We start from the raw sequence: 21,200 nt of genomic DNA on the forward strand, positions 1-21,200 counted from the left end.
ATGCACGTGCATTAGCCCAATACGGGCTTGCAACCTTAACTTGCAACTGAAATGTTCACGGGTCGTGCTCTGACGCTCTTTACTCCTCATAACTCTTTATTTTAACATGGCCTACGCTAGCAGTCAATTTCTGACATCCGGTCCACGCTGGTGTTTTCATGCCGACATAAATAAAATGTTATGCTCATTGGGTATAGTTAAATATACTATTAGCGGTTTAAATCATTTATCTGCATCATTAAATAAATATTTGAACTATAGCCTAACATAATCTGTAAATACTGAATTATTTGTATACAATACTGTCTTTATTCCTCCCATCCTTCTATATAAGTGAGTATCAACCATATTATGCAATTCAAAAACAACCATCATTCATCCAAACAACTTAACTCATCCAAAGATCTCGAATGAAACATCAGTTATCTCCCGTAAAATTCAGCTCAAGACCGCATGCATATGTTTGTTGAATGGTAGACGTTTTTTTGCTTTGCAAATACCAAGAACGCCGTCCAATGAGTGGTGGATTTTGTTTTTCTTCGTAGCTTAAAATACCACAACGGGGCGGCTTTTATGAGGAGAGAAATTTGGCATGTGCTTTCCAGAAAAGGAAAAGAAAAAACTATAAGCTGCCTGTGCTCTCTTGCAAGATGTACCAGTCGTTGGTCTCACAAATGACGATATTTTATTTCAGAGGAAGTTGAACTAGGGTTTCTGTTACTTTCTAATTTCAGTAATCACTATTTTTTGACATTGCTAAAGTTAATTGATGAAATATACGTTAATCTGCGAAGAAGAGAGTTGTTCCATTCTAACATCAAGCAAGCTCTGAAGGGACTTGTGGATTGTCGAAAAGATGAGTCGGACCTACGTTATCCTGACGATATTGTGTCTGTATCATACCTCTTCTGGACAGGTGAGTGCTGCGTGGGCTGATAACTACCTATGGAAACACTACGCGCAATATGTATGTCAGTAATTTTAAAGTCACGCTTTAACGGTCACTATCGCGAAAAGCACATTTGATATAATATCCTTAATATCTTTATAGACTGATTAGATATAAAATCCTTAATCCAAGTACAATTATTGACGTCAGTAATATTCTGCCTTAATTATGCCAAAAATGAGTATTCAATTACTACATTGAAATATACTTTGTATATCATACTTTGAAGGTCTCAAGATATAATTATATTTGAACTTGATGACTAAATATATCAATTTAGTATATTTAAAAAACATTTAATACACAAACGTGAAATGATCCAGGGTAATTCATATTTCCATTCCAACTCTATCACACACACACACACACACATACATACATATAAAATGTTTAAACTAAATTTAACAGCCGAGCAGCTTGGTAATACCTGCAACATTACACAGCACACAGTAATACTTGGAGATGATGTTATTGTACAAATATAGCCTGGCACCAAATTTCTTTGTGTGAACACTTGACACCACCACTTCTCAAAGCCCATTCGAGTTGAGGGAGGGCCAAGGTGAAGATCACACTAGAAGATTTGCAGTCAGAAAATAGAGCTGAGAAAATTAGTGTCGTCTTGCCCCTCCTGGCTTACACTTTAAGCTGTGGTTGCAGGACAGGCTGTAGGCACTGACGTCTGCATGTCCTGAAGGACAGATATTGTATACTTTTGGAAAGTAGGTGAAAATCTCCCTGCTCTAAGACGAGTGTGTGCGTGCGCGCGTATGTGTGTGTGGGTGTGAGGTGTGTGTGCGTATGCGTGTGTGTGTGTGTGTATATGCGTGTGTGTGTGTCTGTGAGCGTGTGTGTGAGTATGTGTGTGTGCGTGTGAGCGTATTTGTGTATATGTGTGTGTGCATGTGTGGTGTGTGTGCATATGCGTGTGTGCGTGCGAGCATGTGCGTGTATGTGTGTGTATATGTGCGTGTGTGTGTGCATGTGTGGGAGTGCGTGTGAGGTGTGTGTGCATATGTGTGTGTGTGCGTGCGAGCATGTGCGTGTATATGTGTGTATATGTGTGTGTGTGCATGCGTGCGTGCATGCATATGTGCGTGTGTGTGTTCTTGTTCACTATCCATCTTCCGCCGTGGCCTGAAGACTCATCTCTTCAGACTATACCTAGAATAACCACCACCATGCTGTGTATATATATATATTTAAAAAAATAAAATAAAATAAAAAAAACCCTTTTTCCTTGTCACTTGTTACATGTTGCCCCATCCCTGCACTTCTTGGTAAATTGTATTTGTCCTAATACTCTAGCTTAATCTTCTGCCTAGTTTGGCTTTGCAGATGTTAGACCAGGATAGCGTTCATTGTTCTCAGCTAGAAATAGCTGCACAAAATAAGTAATTGTACCTTACTGAACCCGTGTTCAGCAGTTGTCTACGATCATGAAAATGCACTTCTTGCACGTTGCTTTGGATAAAAGCATCTGCCAAATGAATGTAATGTAATGTAATGTTGTTACATCATGGTGATTATACTACACTGTGAAGGTGCCAATTCATAAGTGTCTCTACTACCTGAATTCAATTTACACATACGTGTCGCTTTAACAGTTGGGCTAGAAAATAACTGTCGTGTCTAGCAAATTGGAAAACACTTTATTATGTACAGACTTGACGCTTCAAACTGGATTTTCAGTAATCTTAGAGGTTCAGGAATCAAATATTAGAGTGATTTCAACTGATTCAGTATTTGACAAGCATAGCTTTTACTTGGAATTTGGGGAAGTTAGATCTTTCCTGTGTGTACTGCAGTGCTGCGATGGTTAGCATCCAGGGGCTAATTACATTTCAGATTAAGGTTTAAATACAAAAAGGACGGTTGGGTGAAACTCATATCTTCAGACAGTTAATCGTTTGTGATGAGGCCTTGAATGCCAAGCCGAGTTTCTAGAGTAATCTGTGATGACAAGCTGCTGTAGCAGTTCCATCACATTCTGTCAGTTATATCAATTAGAAGGAATAAAAAGACATTTCAGTTTTTTTTAACCTGCATGTTAAACTTTTCCAGTGCTGCTGGTTTCTGATGACAGACATTAATGAAAATCTTGAATTGCAAAGTGGTCTTCATGCTAATTGTGACGTCTGAAAATTATTTTTTGAAAGAGCCTCATAAAATGTTGTGCGGTGCTGCCGAAAAAGAGAGCATTATGGTCAAATATAAACAGCAATTTCATCAGCATGCCTGACTCCACTCTCTCCAACACATCCATTCAATATCTATTTACCACGTGCTTTCTACAGGAAGGACAAACATTTGCTTTACTTATACGCGGCCTGCCAGATGAAAACACTTTTTTCATAACATATGAGGGCAGAGGGAGGTTGGAGAGAAAGAAACTTCAAAAACATCTCCACTCTCCTCGCTGGCATCCGTGGCGAATGAAAGAGACGGCGGACTCTCCCGCGCGCTTGGACTCTGCGTGACCCGCGTGACAGTGTTTGCGTTGTTGGGGAGACTATAGTGGCACTCAGTGTGATCTCCGAGCCGCTGGTGAGCTCACATCGCCCAAGACCGTAGGGGGGCTGTTTTACGCGTTTCTAGTGACGGCACCGAGGCCTCGCGGAGACACGGGTGAGGAAAATGTATAGTCTCGTAAAAAAAGATTCGGCAGTTACGGGAAATTCTCAACACTCTGTTTAAAGGCAAACCGCTCGGAAGTAATCTGAAAATCTGACTAAAACACTGTAATCGCACGCGGACTGCGCGATCTGCCGATGTTTGTTTTTCTTACAAGGAATTTTAATTCAACCAAAAGGTTTTACATAACATTGCCAGATTAAATCAGGCTTTATAAGTAAATAAATACTTGGAGTTAATGAGACTTTGTAGTTTTTCCATTGGCAAAATGACATATTTTGATGGTAAAATCTTTAAGAATTGAAAAAATGAGAGATAAATAGTAACTTGTCCAATGTCAGCAAAGTTTTCATGTGTACAGTACACTCCTGACCCCAGGCAGTAAGTCAGTACTGCTAACCTCGACCCCCCCCCCCCCCCACCCACCCAAAAAAAAGTGTTGATCTCACCCTCCCTCGCTGTGAAGACGTAAACTGAATGCCCTCACTGTCCCTGAATTTGAGAGGAATCTTAACCACAGCTTCCTGTTGCTGGCTGCATTTACTGTTTGTTCTTTAAAATCTGAGAAAAGGTGCAGAGCATCAAAATGGCTAAATTTTATTTATTAATTTTTTTAAAAACACGTTCTCACATGTTCTCTACCATCGCTTGTCGAACAGCTCACAGGAACCCACTTCCTGAAGAGGAAGCCTGTTCCGCGCGAAGCTTCACGACCTCACAGTCAAGAGGCACCGGTATTGGGGGGCAGGGGGGGGCGGTGTCTTACTGGGGCAGTGCGATCCCATTGGCCCAGTGCTATTACAGGCTGACCATTCTGCTGCGGGGCACACAATCACAGCTTTCACGACTGCTGAGCGGTCACCTGGGCCTGCCATGAGAGTGTACGCGAAGCAGCGTAGGGCTCACACCTTCCTCACTTCTCTTCCCCCCCCTAACCGCCGCTCCTGCATAAACATCGTTTTTATCCAGCTGCAAACACGCTCGACAGGGTCCAGAACTGGGTCATCTCATCCATCACAGAGCGATAAAGAAAGAAATACTGCTGCTGCTAACTGGGTTTGTGTGTGGACTGGATCCAGACTTTACTATGACAACCTCAGCCGATTCAACCGGTCACCTGCTCTCATGCTCCAAAATCACTACAAATAATCTGTGTGATTTTGATATTCAAATACGGTACCTTTATGGGGGCCAACATTCCTTTAAGGCAGGGTAACCAAACATTGATCTTGGAGCAGTGTACATGCTCTCATTCGATCCAGGATCTTAACCACCAAAGTCACCTTAATCACTGTCTTGATTTAATCAGGTTACACAGAAGTTCACACCCCTGTTGGGTGAAGATAGTGGTTTAAAGGTAGTGGGAAAACCTGCTGGATTGCAGCCTTCCAGGGCTGAAGTTAGGTAGACTCCCTCCTCTACATCAGCTCACATTTCACGATTGTGCAGTGGATCTGCTCAAATTAAACAAAATTCCCCATATGGACACAGAGGCAGGCAACGCCCTAGCAACAGGAGATGCACTAAACCCCACTCCCCCCCCCCCCCAGCAGGACTGCCCCAGCAAGCAGGAGCTGCAGAGCTCCCTGCGCCAGCTGCACAAGCTGCTGTCGGCCCACGAGGCCTCCTACCTGCAGAGTCTGCGCTCGCTCCGGAAGAAGCTGAACCTCCTCCAGAGCACCGCGGCGCGGCAGGGCGGCAAAGCCAGCAACGGTGAGGCCTGGAGCAGGGCTGCAGCTCAGCTGGGCCCAGCTTCCTGTATTACTGCAGCCTGCTCATGCTGCTGCTGTATCGCCAGACGTGTCATAGTTGGATGCAGTGTTAATGCAACTGTGATGTCATAATTAGACCTGTAGACCACAGGGGGCTAGAGTTACGGGAAAAACCTTGTTCTTGTTGTCCTCTGTGATTCACTCGGACGTCCGGCTGTGCCGTCCCATCCCGGGTCCATTCGCAGGGACCTGCCCGAAGCTGGAGGCGCCCAACCACGGCAGGAAGCTGGGCAAGCTGCTGGCGGCGGGGCACGAGGTGCACTTCCTGTGCGAGCCCGGGTACGAGCTGGTGGGGTCCGAGACCAGGCTGTGCCAGGAGTCCCTGAGCTGGAGCGGCCAGCAGCCGTCCTGCAGGAGTGAGTGAGCGCTGGCCAATCAAAGAGCTCGTAGTGCCAGACCGCACCCCCACCCCCCCTCCCAACACCACCCCATCACGGTTCTCATCTTCAGCGGCCCTTATCCAACTCCTCATCCTGCCTTCAAACCCCGCTTTGTCAACCCTGTTATCTCTCCTCCTCCTCGTCCCTTACCACAATCCCTGTCATCATCCTCTTTGTTACTCTGATCCTTTATGTTCCCAGACCCATAACCAGAAGAAAAAAAAAGATGCTTGAATTTGAATACAGTTTACAGTTACAATTCTTCTCATTGCCTCAAGTCAAGGCCAGTACTACAAATTCGGACATAAATGTTTTGTTCTATTACTTTTCCTGTTTCTTGCCAATATTTTGATTGCACTCCATATAATTTCATAATCACTCAGAAACATCCACAGAGCAGAGCACATTTTGTTCCTTTATCAAAATGTTATAGATGCTGCGCGGTTACATTTTTCATTGCACGTGTCTGCATCTTTTCGCATGGAGAGTTTATGGATTTTCCTGACACTTCGAACGCGTTCCTGCAGACATAAACGAGTGTGCTTCCGCCCCCTGCCTGAACGGAGGGACGTGCGCGGACGACGTGAACCGCTTCCTCTGCACGTGCGCCAGGGGCTGGATCGGCGCCACCTGCCACACCCCCATTCCCACGTGTACGTAGAGCGCAAAACGAACGGCCGGGGGGGGAGGGGGGGACGAGAAATCGCCAAGATCCTGCGGAACACAGAGTCCAGTCCAGCCCATTCACCGGGTTATCCCCTGCTGAAATGGCTGATTACCCAACCAGTGTTTCGTAACTTTGCACTTTGCACCAGAATTCCACATTCAGAACATAATAAAGGAAAGGCTATGGCTCTAATCCTGGAGGGTTTACCTTCCTCCGCCCCCCCCCCCCACCCTGACAGTGCAACAAAAAAAGACTAACAATTTCTCAAAGTTTAGCATAGTTCAGCATGGCTACCTGACACCAGCTCAGGACACTATTTCTCCTGTCAGTTTCGGGGCCTATGAAAGAGCTCTGGCCAGGAAGGCTGAAGCTGCTACTTTTTACATTCATGAGTCTAACTGTATGAGCGGTGTTTGGCGCTGAGGTCATGTGGTGCAGTGGCCCGGCCTCTACATACACAAGCGGCAGTGTAAACCTCAATTAGGAAGGTTCTGGTCAAACGAGCCAATGAGTCTAGAGACAGATTCACATTTGTTATTCTCATTTTGGAGTGTACATATAGGTGGAAGGTACAGTACATATTGGCTTTCCCCGTATGTAATTAATTTAGAGCATGAAAACATCTTGCTTACCTAGAAAACGCCACCATACAGGCTCTTCATACATGCATACATGCTGACAGACCGGACACCATCATGAACACTTAAGCAAGACGAAAGGAGGACTCTTACCTTGGATTTTTTCCCCCTTTTTTTCCCCATTTTCAGTCTTCACTTTGGTGACCAACGGCTCCTCAGCTGCCGCCACCACCTCCTCCCCCACCTCCTCCTCGCTCTCCCCGTCCTCTCCCCCGTTCTCTCCCTTCGTGCACCCCGCCCGCTGCACGCAGTTCCTGGGCTCCACGCGCTGCACCTGTGAGGCGGGCTTCACCATTTCGGGCCGGGACAGCAGCCTGTGCATCGGTGAGTGACGGTCCAGGGGCCCGGCCCTGAGAAGCCTGTTTTTAGACCCGGGCAGGGTCAGGGCCATTGTGTGGACCGGAATGCATGCATAATGATTATTTCACTACATCCTGTGGTGTAAATGGAGAATATGTTAATGTGTAAAGCTAGACAAGGCACTTTGGGGTAAAGGGCATAGTTTCATACAAACGCACACACACACACATACATGTGCGTGCGCGCGCACACACACACATACATGCACACACACACAGTGTGGTTTTACCGTACACCTAAATAAGACAAAAAAGCTAAATCTTTTTCCTTGGCATTTAAACAGAATGAGAGGGGAATGGCTGATAGCTCAGGCAATGGGATGTAAGCCAGATAGACTCCCACTTAAGCCCAGGTCATTTTTACACATTTTTAAATGTTCTGCAGGATCCAGGTCAAAAGAAAGCACTCAAAATCCCCAGCAGAAATTTAAAAAAAAAATCCTCCTCTTCCCCAGTTGCCAATGCGAGTGTGTGAGTGTGTGTGTTTCAGACATAGACGAGTGTGAGCTGTTCCACATGGGACAGGCGGGGCGTCTGTGCCTGCACAACTGCGTGAACACCCCCGGGGGCTACCGCTGCACCTGCCCCGCCGGCTACAACCTGACCCGGGACAGCCGCAACTGCAAAGGTCGGCTAGGGTTTTAAAATACAAATTAAAAGCACACATATTGTTTCATATTGTTTTAGCCTACCATAAGTGCTGTTGAGTGGTTTTGACCCCGCCAATGAATAGCCCAAATTTGTTGAAGTGCCTACCCTTCTCTTAGTCATTACTTTCTCATGCCAATTTTAACATTTAATTTTTTTTCCTTTTGTACCTACTATGTGTGTGCATGCATACTATTTTATTTTATGTATTCTTTCATTGTGAAGTGTTTTGAGAACTTTGTTGGTGATAATGCACTTTAAGTAAATTTGACTTGACCTCATCATAAAGGGAGGGCAAAAATAAACTATAACACACAACACAAGGTGACTGATCACAGTTGATAAACGGTCAATTGAGAGAATGGAGAGCAGGAAGTAAATGATGTAATGTCACTGTATTGCGCTCTTAAAAGTGTTTATAAGGAGTATATATGGGAGCTGTGGCACGCTACGTTAGCTCCTGTAGTATGTAATGTATTGCTTTTCCTTTGGCTGTGCAGACATTGACGAATGTGAGACCAGACAGCACAACTGCACCCGAGACCAGCTGTGTGTGAACACGTACGGCGGCTTTCAGTGTGTGCGCGTGGAGTGCCCCCGCATCCGAAACGCCACCTACGTCAAGACCTCGCCCGTGTGAGTGCCAACACACACGCATGCGTGCACACACACACACACACACACACACACACACACACACACACACAGACACACAGACACACAGACACACAGACACACACACACACACACACACACACACACACACACAGACACAAACACACACAGACACACACACACACACACACACACACACACACACACACAACACAACACACACACACGGACACACACACACAGGCACGCAGACACACACACACACACACACAGATGCACGCAGACACACAGACGTGCACAGACACAGTCACACACACACACACACACACACACACACACACACACACACACACGCTCCCCCCTGCCACTGTTAAATGTGGTCAGCTTTATTCCTCCGCACGGTTGGCGGTCCTCCTTTGTAAGCGGATGCAGGTTTGGGGTTTGGACCGGCGACAGCACACTGAGGCTTGGACCCTCGGTGCCTTCGTGGCACTGAAAGGATTCTCTCAGGAGACCCAACTGGCAAGTGCAGCCATGACCAAAGCTGTTATTTTTAAACCCAGCACGGGCACTGACGGCCTCTAACTTAATTTTACCACTGAACAGAAGGCTGAAGTGCCCAAACCGAAACCCCCCACATCCACCCCCCGTACCCCCCGCCCCAGACCCGCCCTCTCACCTCCACCGTCATGTGGTATGCTCCCCCCCCCCGCAGGCGGTGCGAGCGGAACCCGTGCCCGGTGGAGAACAAGGCGTGCGCCCAGGCGCCCAACTCGGTGTCCTTCCACTTCCTGTCGGTGGTGTCCAACCTGTCGGCGCCGCGCGTGCTGTTCCGGGTGTCGGCGGCGCGGGTGCTGGGCGACACGCTGCGCTTCGGGCTGCTGGGGGCGCGCGGGCGGCGCCACTTCACCGTGCAGCGCTCCGACCGGCAGACGGGCCAGCTGCTGCTGGTCAGCCCCGTGCAGGGCCCCGCCACGCTGGAGGCCGAGGTGGAGATGAGCGAGCTGGAGCGCCGCGTCACGCTGGGCCGCTACGTCACCAGGGTCACCGTCTTCGTCTCGCCCTACGCCTTCTAGCGCCCCGCGGGGGGGGGGGGGCAAGGGGGGGAGGGGCAAAGGGGGGAGGGGGTCGAGGGGAGCCCCCACGCAGCGATGGCGTTCGAGAGACGAGCCGGCCGAAGCCTCCTCCGCTACGCATGCAAACCGGGGAGGCTTACTTCCAGACGACGGCAGCCATTTTGCCATGTCCTCTTTTTCAATGCTAAGTCGTGAGGGTTCCCCTGGGCCTGTATTATAGCCGTTCTTTATGTAAATCAGAACCTGCGGCGGGTGGCGATACGCCTATGATAGGGAAACCAAGCGGGCTCTCAGAAAGGCAGGCAGACTGCAGGAGGCCGGTTTGGTTTCCCTGCCGCACGGCATGCTGGGATACCGAGCGAGAGCTGAACTGGGCTTGTAAATAACTCACTAGGCTGATGTCTACGGTCCACACAGACAGGACCTACAGTAATGCATTTTATTTATGGGGGTGAGGGCCTGTTGTGTGTTGTGTGGGGGAAGCTCCACACGGTGAAGATGGAGCTGGTTTGGGGGTGTGATGCTCTGACCTGCCTAGTGAACTCTAGCGGTGTGTGCTTGCCTGTAAGCGTACGATATTAGGAACTGAATAGAAGCTTCAGAACAAGGCAGAACCTAGTTTTGATAAAGATAAAACTGACAGAGACAGTGAGAGCTGAGAGATGAGACTGAAGTACATCGTTTCCTGCAATGCATGTTTTTTAAAAAATGTTTTTTTGGTCCATGCTGTGACATCATCACAGGATGGATAATACATATTTGCATGTCTGGCTTCACAAGCTTTAGGAATTATTCAGTATTTATAATTCAGGGGCTTTTATGTTTTATTTTTTATTTTATTTTTTACAAATGTCCTGTGCTTCAGAGTAAGCTTTTGAAATATAATAAATGAGAAGTGCCATTTTTCTCTAATCTCATTTCTGTCGTTTCCTCATGTCCAGCACCACAGTAACAATTCAATTCTGATTCTGAATAGTCCTATTGATACTGAATTATCAAATTAGCAGAAAAAGGGGTTTAAAAGACCCCCCTGTGGGAAAGCAAAATCAACATTAAGCAATAGCTGAACAGTATATGACATCAGGCTGCCAGTATGCGTGTATTCATGAAATGATGAATGCTGTAGCTGTTCGGAAGTCAGGCAACTCACAGTCGTGCACACTGGCAATAGGGACTGCACTCACTTAACAGTTAAGTCTCTGTGTGTTTTACAGGGTGATAGAGCAGTGTGAGAATTTTAGCAGCACCGCACTGATTTTCAACCATCGTTGTGTTCTTACAGCGTGTGTGTGTGTGTGTGTGTGTGTGAATGTGTTTGAGTGAGTGCGTGCATATGTTTATGCATTTATGTCTGTGTGTGTGTCTGCGTGTGTGTGTGTGTGTGTGTCTGCGTGCACATATGTGTGTGTCTGAATGTGTTTATGCATTTATGTGTGTGTGTGTGTGTGTGTGTGTGTCTGAATGTGTTTATGCATTTATGTCTGTGTGTGTGAATGTGTTTATGCATTTATGTCTGTGTGTATGTGTGTGTGTGTGTGTGAATGTGTTTATGCATTTATGTCTGTGTGTGTGAATGTGTTTATGCATTTATGTGTGTGTGTGAATGTGTTTATGCATTTAAGTCTGTGTGTGTGTGTGTGTGTGTGTGTGTGTGTGTGTGTGTGTGTGTGTGTGTGTGTGTGCAGCAGGAGCAGTGTGAAGCCTCACCCAGCTCAGCATGCTGTAGAGATGGTTTTGGAGAATGCAGTCAAAATGTTTCACCTCAGTGTGAGGCAGCAAACGGGCCTTGTACCTGACTGGGCATTCACTGGGCTGGAGCTGTTCTCAAACACTTACAGAGAAAGAGGAGGAGGATAGCTGCACAGTTCAGCATGTCCACACACACAGACACACACAGAAACATGCAGAAACACGCAGACACACACAAACACACACAGAAACACGCAGACACACTCAGACACACAGAAACACTCAGACACACACACACACCCACACAGAAACACGCAGACACACACACACATACACACTTCAGCTTGCATGGGGAAATAACACAATAAATAACACTTGGGCAGAAGTGTATTTGGCAGAGTGGATATTGGGCAGAAGTGTATTTGGCAGGGTGGATATAGGGCAGAAGTGTATTTGGCAGGGTGGATATGGGGCAGAAGTGTATTTGGCAGGGTGAATCTTAGACAGAAGTATATTGGGCAGAAGTGTATTTGGCAGGGTGGATCTCAGGCAGAAGTATATTGGGCAGAAGTGTATTTGGCAGGGTGGATCTTAGACAGAAGTATATTGGGCAGAAGTGTATTTGGCAGGGGTCTTGGCATGTATTGGCAGGTGGATATTGGGCAGAAGTGTATTTGGCAGGGTGGATCTTAGGCAGAAGTATATGGGGCAGAAGTGTATTTGGCAGCGTGGATATTGGGCAGAAGTGTATTTGGCAGGGTGGATCTTAGGCAGAAGTATATGGGGCAGAAGTGTATTTGGCAGGGTGGATATGGGGCAGAAGTGTATTTGGCAGGGTGGATCTCAGACAGAAGTATATTGGGCAGAAGTGTATTTGTCAGGGTGGATATGGGGCAGAAGTGTATTTGACAGGGTGGATCTTAGGCAGAAGTATATGGGGCAGAAGTGTAATTGGCAGGGTGGATCTTAGACAGAAGTATATGGGGCAGAAGTGTATTTGGCAGGGCAGATCTCAGGCAGAAGAGATTTTTGGCAGGGGGGATCTTGGCTGCCCTGCCTGTGCGATGGCCGTTGAAGGGGGCGTGTGAAGGGTTAAAGTGCGAGCGCAGGCAGACAGAGGCAGGCAGTGTGCTCCAGTGGAAACAGACAGGCACTAATTTTCTGCACCGGCCCCGGCTGCGACTCACCCTGAGAGGGCAGGTCAGGGGTTTCCTGGTCCGGCAGGGTCCCGCCCCTCCCGTTCTGGGGCAAAGAAGATGCCGCAGGCCCGAGGGGGGGGGAGGAATATGGGGGTTGGTTGCCTCTGATCTCAAACTCACAGCCATGGAGTCGGGTTTGGTTTGAGTTGCCAAAGATGTGCGGTACACCACAGGGCAGCGCAGTAAGACGCAGTTGATATGTTAAAGACTCGTGTTTCCTTAGTCAGTTTCCGCTGTTCAAAAGCTCTCTTGGCCTCGGCCCCTCTGCTCCACTGCTTCCAAACAATAGGGCAACGGTGAGGCCAGGCGTCCACAGGGTACCCCAGCCCTGCCCGCCCCCCCCCCTCGACAGCCGCACAAAGACCCAGCATCGATGAGCCAGTCCTGAGTCATCCGGTTTCCATTCCCCCTACCACCCACCCTGGTCACTCGATCGAACTCTTCTTCCCCTCCACCCCACCCCCCGACCGCCCCCACCCCCACCAAAACTCACTCCAGCACTGGCTGGCCTGAGATCAGAGAGACGAGGGCGCCGGAGGAACAACAGGCCGCCCCAGTAACCTGGATCTGGCGGTAACACAATCCGGCCCCGGCCCCGCAACATCAAGGGGACGTCGGCACGGCGACCGAACCCATCGCCACACAATGCGTCCCAGTCACCGGCGCGGACCTGGACGCCGGTTCCCGCGCGGGACGCTCGTATCGCGTATCGGGTTCGGGGGTAACACAAGACCGCCATTACTCCACTACCCGCTATCTCTCGGCTTATCGTTCGCCGACGCGACTTCGACACCGCAAGCGAAAATCCGCACAGCAGCGCGACATCTTAGGGAATTAAATACCCCCGCGCCGTTCCGACTGCCGCGCGAAGCGGATTACAAACAAAATCGAACGCTCGCCGCTCAACGTTAAAAAGGTAGCGTTGGGTAATTATGAAAATGTCATGCGACAGTAAACCTCGCATTTAAACTGGTTCTCAGAACGTCGCTGGGGAGGAAACGTACAAATGTCACAGAGCAGTTCAAACACCAGGCGTCTGCCTTTCAGGTGAATTCTTACCAGAGGGTCTGTGGGCCTCCGCTCCAGTTCTCCCCGGCAGCATAAGACAGTCGGCCCTGGGGTGTCTGAAGTCACAGGTCCTGGGGGGGGCTGGTGGGCAGCAGAGCCTTGGCTTGGGCTCATACCTGGGGGGCCGGTGGGGGGGGGGGGAGCCTTGGCTTGGGCTTGTACCTGGGGGGGGGCTGGGGGGGCTTAGCTTAGGCTCATACCTGTGGGGCTGGTGCGGGGGCTTGGCTTGGACTTGTACCTGGGGGGGCTGGGGAAAGTGGAGGGAGGCTTGGCTTGGGCTTATACCTGGGGGGCCGGGGGGACTTGGCTTGGGCATGTACCTGGGGGGGCTGGGGGGGGGAGCTTGGCTTGGGCTTGTACCTGGGGGGGCTGGGGGGGGGGGCTGCAGCCACAAAGGAAGGCTTGTCAGAATCAAGGCTGGGGCTACAAAGACCCCGCTGTGTGCCCACCTCACTCACTGTTTACCGCGCCTGTGTTACATGCGCAGAGTGTGTGTGTGTGTGTGTGTGTGTGTGTGTGTGTGTGCGTATGCGTGTGTGTGTGTGTGTGTGTGTGGGGGGGGGATCTTCACTCCTCACTGCTGTCCTCCTGTTCTCATCTCTGCTAGGACAGGGCTTCTCACCCACCAGACTCACCTTTTTACTGGAAGAAACTCTCCAACAACACAGTCATTTATTACCAATACGGCTTCTAATGCTTCAGTAAACATATCACTGGACCTTAAAAAGCACTTTTAAAATACCTTAGAGGGACTGATTCCACTCTTTTTGCAAAACCACGGCAATGAAGTTTAAAACATACTAGGAAGGGCAAGCACTGACTTTTATATCACTGTTCAATGCTACGGCAATTTCAGGACGGAAATGAAAAAGACAGTAAAAGCAAAATAAGACCAAGCAGTTTCGATAACGTATGTAGGAAGAGAACAGATCAAGCAGCACTTCCAAAGCATTTGGTTTACCTATCAAATGCAAAATTCAGTGAAGAAGGGAGAAGGACTTGCTTTTTATCCCTTTCTAGTGGCGGACATTGACACGTGTACATATTCCTAAAATCAGTTTGTTTTCCATTTTCCAGAGAATATTCCTCTTGAAGTGGCATGAGACTTATTTTTCCCTTCCCCCTTAAATGCGGCCATTTCATATCTACCATAGAAATGAACATGGCATTTGTGCAAAGAGATGGAAATTAATTAGCCAGCGGAACAAACAAAAATAGTATAATGCGTTGTACTGAGAGCAATGTGCAATTAATCTACTTCATTAAGACCCGATTTGAAATTTGGCTGAGAACACTGCGGCAACTGTTCAGGGAAGACCCGCTTCAGTGAGCACGCAGATGCTGAAGGCCACGGACGAGAATTCTGAAGCTGCACTGCCACCTAGCGTCCATTTTACGAAAATTCATGAAAATCAAGAAACTTGTTTTGAAAATCAAGACTTTCCTATCAAACGGCTGCTTTGGGGGCATACTGTCCCTTATACAGATAAAAACCTGTACACTGTGATGGGAAAAGAGCCACAAATATGTTGTTATATGGATTGTAAATGACATTCGGATCCTGACGAATCACAGAGAACTGGAATGGACAGCAGCCAATCAATGATTGACAGCCTATCTTTAAGTGCACCCATTTTGAGGTCCATTAGTCTTCTCATGCCCAAATTAGACATATTTTGAGTTTGACACAGATTAAGGAGAAATCAGTTTCAGTATGGAGGATTAAAGACAGGAGACTGACCGCAGTTATTTAAAATTTATTAAAATAAAATTCTTACAGCCAACATGTAAAATCCTGTACAAACACAAGGAGCACAGCAGGAAGGAAAATTTGACTTTAATTTTGTTTTGTTGGAATCACTGCATCATGCTACTGTCACTCAGAACAAGGAACAAACCTTTAGAGGACTAAAACATGGAACAACCATTTAGACACCTTTCTTTGTCTTGCATACACACCTACACACACACATACACGCACACCTACACACACACACACGCACGTGTACACAATTTTCCGTACTAGGTGATTACCTTTTTTTTTTTTTTTTTGGAATTGTGAATTCAAAAAATCATGTGTTTTTAAATGGAGGTTTTGTTTTTTGGAAGACATGAGTGGAGCTGAAGTATGGTTACTTTTAGGTTGATAAGAAGGTTATTGTCAAGGTGAAAATGGGAGAGAAAAAATTTAAATAAAATGTGGCGTACTCTTCCTATTTTTAGTCATTTCAAATATTATTATTCAGGTCATAAGTTAGAATGCTCTAAAAGTGTCTCTCAGTGACCCTTATTACTCATTGGTATTCAGTCTCCGTCTGTTCCAATCTGCAATCAATAGGCTCGGGTAAAAAATTTTAACTCATAGAATTCCAATGCACTGACGGGAAAACAGCCAGCAAAGGACAATCCTCACAAACAAAGACCTAAGGTGCACAATAAAGGGCATGAGTTCTCAAGTGCTTTAAAGAGAAAACAGCTCAGTGATTAAAAACATCACTCAATATATATATATATTAAAAAATTTCAGAATTTCAAAAAATCTTTTTTAAAAACAACCTGGGGTTATGTGGGGTTCGTTGGGTGCATATCCTGCCCCAGCCAGGCCTTTGATCCAATAATACCCTTCATCATGGTCTGTAACTGAATCCTGACCGTGCCACTATGGACTGAAGCTGGCAACCCACTAGAGTATGGCAAAGGTGAAAATAGCAGGGTGACTGCAGGTTTAACTCCAGCCCTGGAGGGCCACAGAGTCTGCAGGTTTAACTCCAGTACTGGAGGACCACATGGTCTGCAGGTTTAACTCCAGTCGTAGAGAGCCACAGAGTCTGCAGGTTTAACTCCAGGCCTGAAGGGCCGCAGTGTCTGCAGGTTTATCTCCAGTCCTGGAGGGCCGCAGTGTCTGCAGGTTTAACTCCAGGCCTGAAGGGCCACAGTGTCTGGAGGTTTAACTCCAGTCCTGGAGGGCCGCAGTGTCTGCAGGTTTAACTCCAGGCCTGAAGGGCCACAGTGTCTGCAGGTTTATCTCCAGTCCTGGAGGGCCACAGGGTCTGGAGGTTTAACTCCAGGCCTGGAGGGCCACAGGGTCTGGAGGTTTAACTCCAGTCCTGGAGGGCCGCAGTGTCTGCAGGTTTAACTCCAGGCCTGAAGGGCCACAGTGTCTGCAGGTTTATCTCCAGTCCTGGAGGGCCACAGGGTCTGGAGGTTTAACTCCAGGCCTGGAGGGCCACAGGGTCTGGAGGTTTAACTCCAGTCCTGGAGGGCCGCAGTGTCTGCAGGTTTAACTCCAGGCCTGAAGGGCCACAGGGTCTGCAGGTTTAACTCCAGGCCTGGAGGGCCGCAGTGTCTGCAGGTTTATCTCCAGTCCTGGAGGGCCACAGGGTCTGGAGGTTTAACACCAGGCCTGGAGGGCCACAGGGTCTGGAGGTTTAACTCCAGTCCTGGAGGGCCGCAGTGTCTGCAGGTTTAACTCCAGGCCTGAAGGGCCACAGGGTCTGCAGGTTTAACTCCAGGCCTGGAGGGCCACAGGGTCTGGAGGTTTAACTCCAGGCCTGGAGGGCCACAGGGTCTGGAGGTTTAACTCCAGCCTTGGAGGGCTGCAGTGGTCGCAGGTTTAACTCCACTCCCGGAGGGCCACAGGGTCTACTGGTTTTCAGTGTGTTTTAGCACCAGCGATTCATCCAAGCCATTGGCTGGACTGGGCAGCAGTGTAGCATAATGGTTAGCGACCTGGGCTAGTAATCCAAAGCTTGTGGCTTTGATTCCCAGGTGGGATGGGGTGCTGCAGTACCCTTGAGCTAGGTACTTAACCTGAACTACTTCAGTAAATACCCAGCTGTATAAATAGAATGGATGTAAAAACATAAATTGTGTCAGTGTCTCCGGATCGCAGTGTCTGCTAAATGCATTAATGCAAATGCAGTACCCACACACCTGCCACTGAGCAGAACCCGGAACCCGCCCACATCTGGAAGACAGTTCTGTTCTGGGTTTTACTCAGTGCAGTTATCCTAACTAACTCAGTGATCCTGCTTTGTGACACAGGCCCCTTGTTTCCCAGACCCAAAAAAAATCCACAGACCCTGCTGCCAAACAGGATCTGAGTTTTGACAGTCAGGTAGGGGCGTGTCCAATGGGGAGGTACAGGCCAAATCTGGAATTAGATTGGCCACCCAAGGAGCCACCCCTGTTTTGCCCACCTAAAATAGCACATTAACATTGGCCAATATAACTGCTGGTGATAGTGTGACGTGAACCCACGCCCTACTGGCCACCCCATGAAGAAAGTCCTGGTAACCCCCCAGCCCCCAGCCCCCAGCCCCCCCCCCCGGACAGAGGGAGGATTTCAATGAGCATGACATAACGGACCTGACTGTGCGCTGGCTGACCGACACACCTGCAGCCTGCACGAGGCAGCAGCGCATGAAGCGCAGACTTGTGCTGCGACGGCTGCGCAGGCTGACCGCACGCGCTTCAGAGGACACACGCTAGGGGAGATGGGACCAACAGACGGAGGACGCAACAATGGGACAGGCCGATTACAACTGCCAACGGTTATTCTATACTGGGAGGACAAAATAAAGGCAGTGAAAAAAGGTTTTTGTTTTTTTTTTTGTTTTTTTAATGGAGAAGAGATAATCCTACACTAATAAAATGAAGCTCCCCTGAACTCAGCAGCCATAGTAATTGGGTGGGTTTGAGTAATGAAAGGTCTGAGGTCTGAAACCATAGCAACGCACTCATTCAGGGACCGGCTACAAGCAAGCCATCTCCTGCATAACAAGAGACATTGTTATTAAATATTGTGACAAAAGCGACGGTTGGGATCAAGATTTACAATTCAAAGGAAGCAGACTACACAAAAAAAAAAAGAATACATTTTTTAAAAATCGGCAGGTCACTGGTGTCCTCACATGCAATTAAATCAGTCTGGCTATTAAATTCAGCGGAGTACGGAGGAAATTAAAGGTCTACGGCTGAACTTTCAGTCGCAAACTCTCGCCAACGTGACCCGGCAGATTTTAAAAGACAGGGGAGCCTGAGGATAAAATTATTTGGGAAAGGACACAGGAGTTTCGGGAAGATGAGGGTCTTTGCAAAAGTCACGCAGCATGACCTCAATATTAGCAGGGTGGCAGTCAGTGGGTCCGTTTCCACGGATGCATTTTAATCCCACTTCCTCCCCCACGAGACACACCTTCTAGGGAGTCGGCAGATGCTGTGTGTCACTCTTCATTTAGTATCAGCTTCCACAGTGCAGTACTCAACTTTAAACGCTCATATTCAAGCTGTTCAATAATATAAAGGCATATTAAGATTTTAATTTCACTAAGACTATGACAAATATGCTTATGAAAAGTACAAGAAGAAAGCCATTCAGTTAAAATATCCTGACTGGACCATGACTGATTTCTCTGCCTTAAGATTTGCCATAAGCACATGTAGGAAGTGTTTGTTTTGAAGTTGGTTTACAGTACGATAGTATTAGTATGAATAGTATTGTATGATGAGTGCGTTCTGGGTACTGTGGATGATGTTCGACGGTGAGTGTTCTGGAATGGAGATATGGACGGATCGTTTACAGATGGATTATCTGAGCGAGCCAGCCTCAAACATGCGCACATCACACACATCCAAATAGATCTGCTATCATTAACAGATGCAGATGCGCAAGTAAATTTCAACACCCCTGAACACGAGGCCCAGAAACTCCTGATTAAAGTGCACACAAATGGACACAAATGGAAATGCACACACACGCCGCACACAAACATGCGCCATACATGCCACACACACACACACACACACACACACACAAAGTGACACAGCCATTTGAACCATCCTAGCCCACCACTGCATTGGAAATGAACATAAAATCGGCATTTACATCCCAAATGAAAATAAGTGCTCTGGAGAAATTCAGGATGACCAGGGCAATGTCATGACCAAAGAAGGAGCAGTGGCCATTTTTAATACAGAACTGAGCATATAACCACTTAAGCTGAATAAACCACCAAGAATGACCAAGCAAGACCTTCTTATAGAGGCTGATCTGGAAGGGCTTGTCCAGTGGACGGGAGGCTGGTCATTTCAGCAGTGTAATATATGAGCACGAGTTACAGTAGCAAGACCGACGTAACAATACGAAATTCTCTTTTTGACGGAGTGTTCTGGTCAGACCAGCCGTTCGATCTTCTATGATGCATAGATGCTTTTCCGTATTGCTGATCCTTTTTAATGCACTGCCTTTTCTGTTAAATTCTCCCAGGGAAGTATTGTGCACACACAGCTTGAAAAAGTGCTATTCAACTATTTCTTCTTCTTCTTCTTCTTCTTCTTAGCCTTGCATTAAACTCAACGTTTTACGTTTAACGTGACATAATTCATTCCTGGACAGCATTGTGAATTTGCACCGTGACAGAAACGGTATATAACATTAAAGGAAGGACAACACATTTTCTCAGTGGAGTGCTCGTAATCAGACACGAACAGACACCAAGCACAAAAGATCTCCAGGTGACAGAGAAACGCAGACAGTCGACACAAATGTAGTGAGGAACTTGGACATCATGCCCCAGTGTTACGTAGCACACACACGAGTACAGAAGCACAAAGCAAGTGGAGTTCAGACATAACGTTCAGTCTTCGATTTTTACCATCTGCAGGAGTATATTGTGCGTAAACGCATTTTTGCACATTTTGCACCTTGGGCCATAGGAAACAAGCACAACTATGAATAATATATCAAAGCCTTTTTAAATCTCATAAGCAGATTGTCAGTCATATAGTATTTCGTACGGCTGGGTGTCTGAAGAAGCCATTCAGGCTAACGTCCTGGCTGCAGGTGCCCTGTCCAGAATTCAGGGATTGTGCGGCTCCTCCCTGACGGCTGCCACAGTTCAGCCATCACACACACATACACACACACACAGAATACATCCTTCATGTTTTATCAGACCAGCCATTACAGTGCACCCACGAAGTACACAGTACACAAAGTGTACCGATGACTCGGACTCTGTTACACAGTCATAAAGTCATCCTGGTAATCCTTCACTTCCACGCGCAACTACACGCTCAGAGACCCAGCCCAGCACACGCATATCGTGCAGTTTTGCTCTGTTCAGGTTCAGTATCGCCAAGCTCCGAGGACAGACAGCAACTGCAGTCCACCTCTCCATCTCACGCCGGGGCAACACAAAATGCACAACAAGACAAAACAACTCTGTTTTCGTTATACAATCAAGGCAAAGCCAAGCATTTCGCCATTTAAATGAAACAGCTGCGCACTGCAGTTACAAGATAAATAAAAAAAACGGTTGCATCAACGAAACATTCTTAGAAACTATGAAGGGGAGTACCCAGTGTTTAAGATAATAATAATAGCTAGTTGATATGAATAAGTTGCAAAACACAGGAGCCACTAACTGTACAAAATTCTCACCCCTCCTGCTGTAAATCAGACTATACAAAAATAAATTTTATTTAAAGATGCATTTCCTAACC

General features: G+C 47.5%; 1 protein-coding gene across 1 annotated transcript; it reads left to right on the top strand.

Annotated features, from left to right (window-relative positions):
* The first annotated feature begins 510 nt into the window (after positions 1 to 510).
* LOC135242331 (fibulin-7-like) lies at positions 511 to 9,743 on the top strand. The gene is made up of 8 exons (XM_064313361.1): positions 511 to 916; positions 5,137 to 5,296; positions 5,541 to 5,711; positions 6,263 to 6,388; positions 7,170 to 7,364; positions 7,890 to 8,027; positions 8,548 to 8,683; positions 9,378 to 9,743. Exons 1-8 carry the CDS (start codon positions 857 to 859, stop codon positions 9,736 to 9,738), a joined length of 1,347 nt encoding a protein of 448 aa, XP_064169431.1. The 5' UTR covers positions 511 to 856; the 3' UTR covers positions 9,739 to 9,743.
* The last annotated feature ends 11,457 nt before the right edge of the window (positions 9,744 to 21,200 follow it).

Source organism: Anguilla rostrata, chromosome 16 (assembly GCF_018555375.3).
Source record: "Anguilla rostrata isolate EN2019 chromosome 16, ASM1855537v3, whole genome shotgun sequence".
Classification (NCBI taxonomy): Eukaryota; Metazoa; Chordata; class Actinopteri; order Anguilliformes; family Anguillidae; genus Anguilla; species Anguilla rostrata.

Excerpts from the sequence above, each read along its gene's own strand:
- LOC135242331 (XM_064313361.1), top strand. The coding sequence starts at position 857 with ATGAGTCGGACCTACGTTATCCTGACGATATTGTGTCTGTATCATACC. Across the intron at positions 5,297-5,540 it reads GGGCGGCAAAGCCAGCAACG|GGACCTGCCCGAAGCTGGAG; the intron begins GTGAGGCCTGGA and ends GTCCATTCGCAG. Across the intron at positions 6,389-7,169 it reads CCACACCCCCATTCCCACGT|TCTTCACTTTGGTGACCAAC; the intron begins GTACGTAGAGCG and ends CCCCATTTTCAG.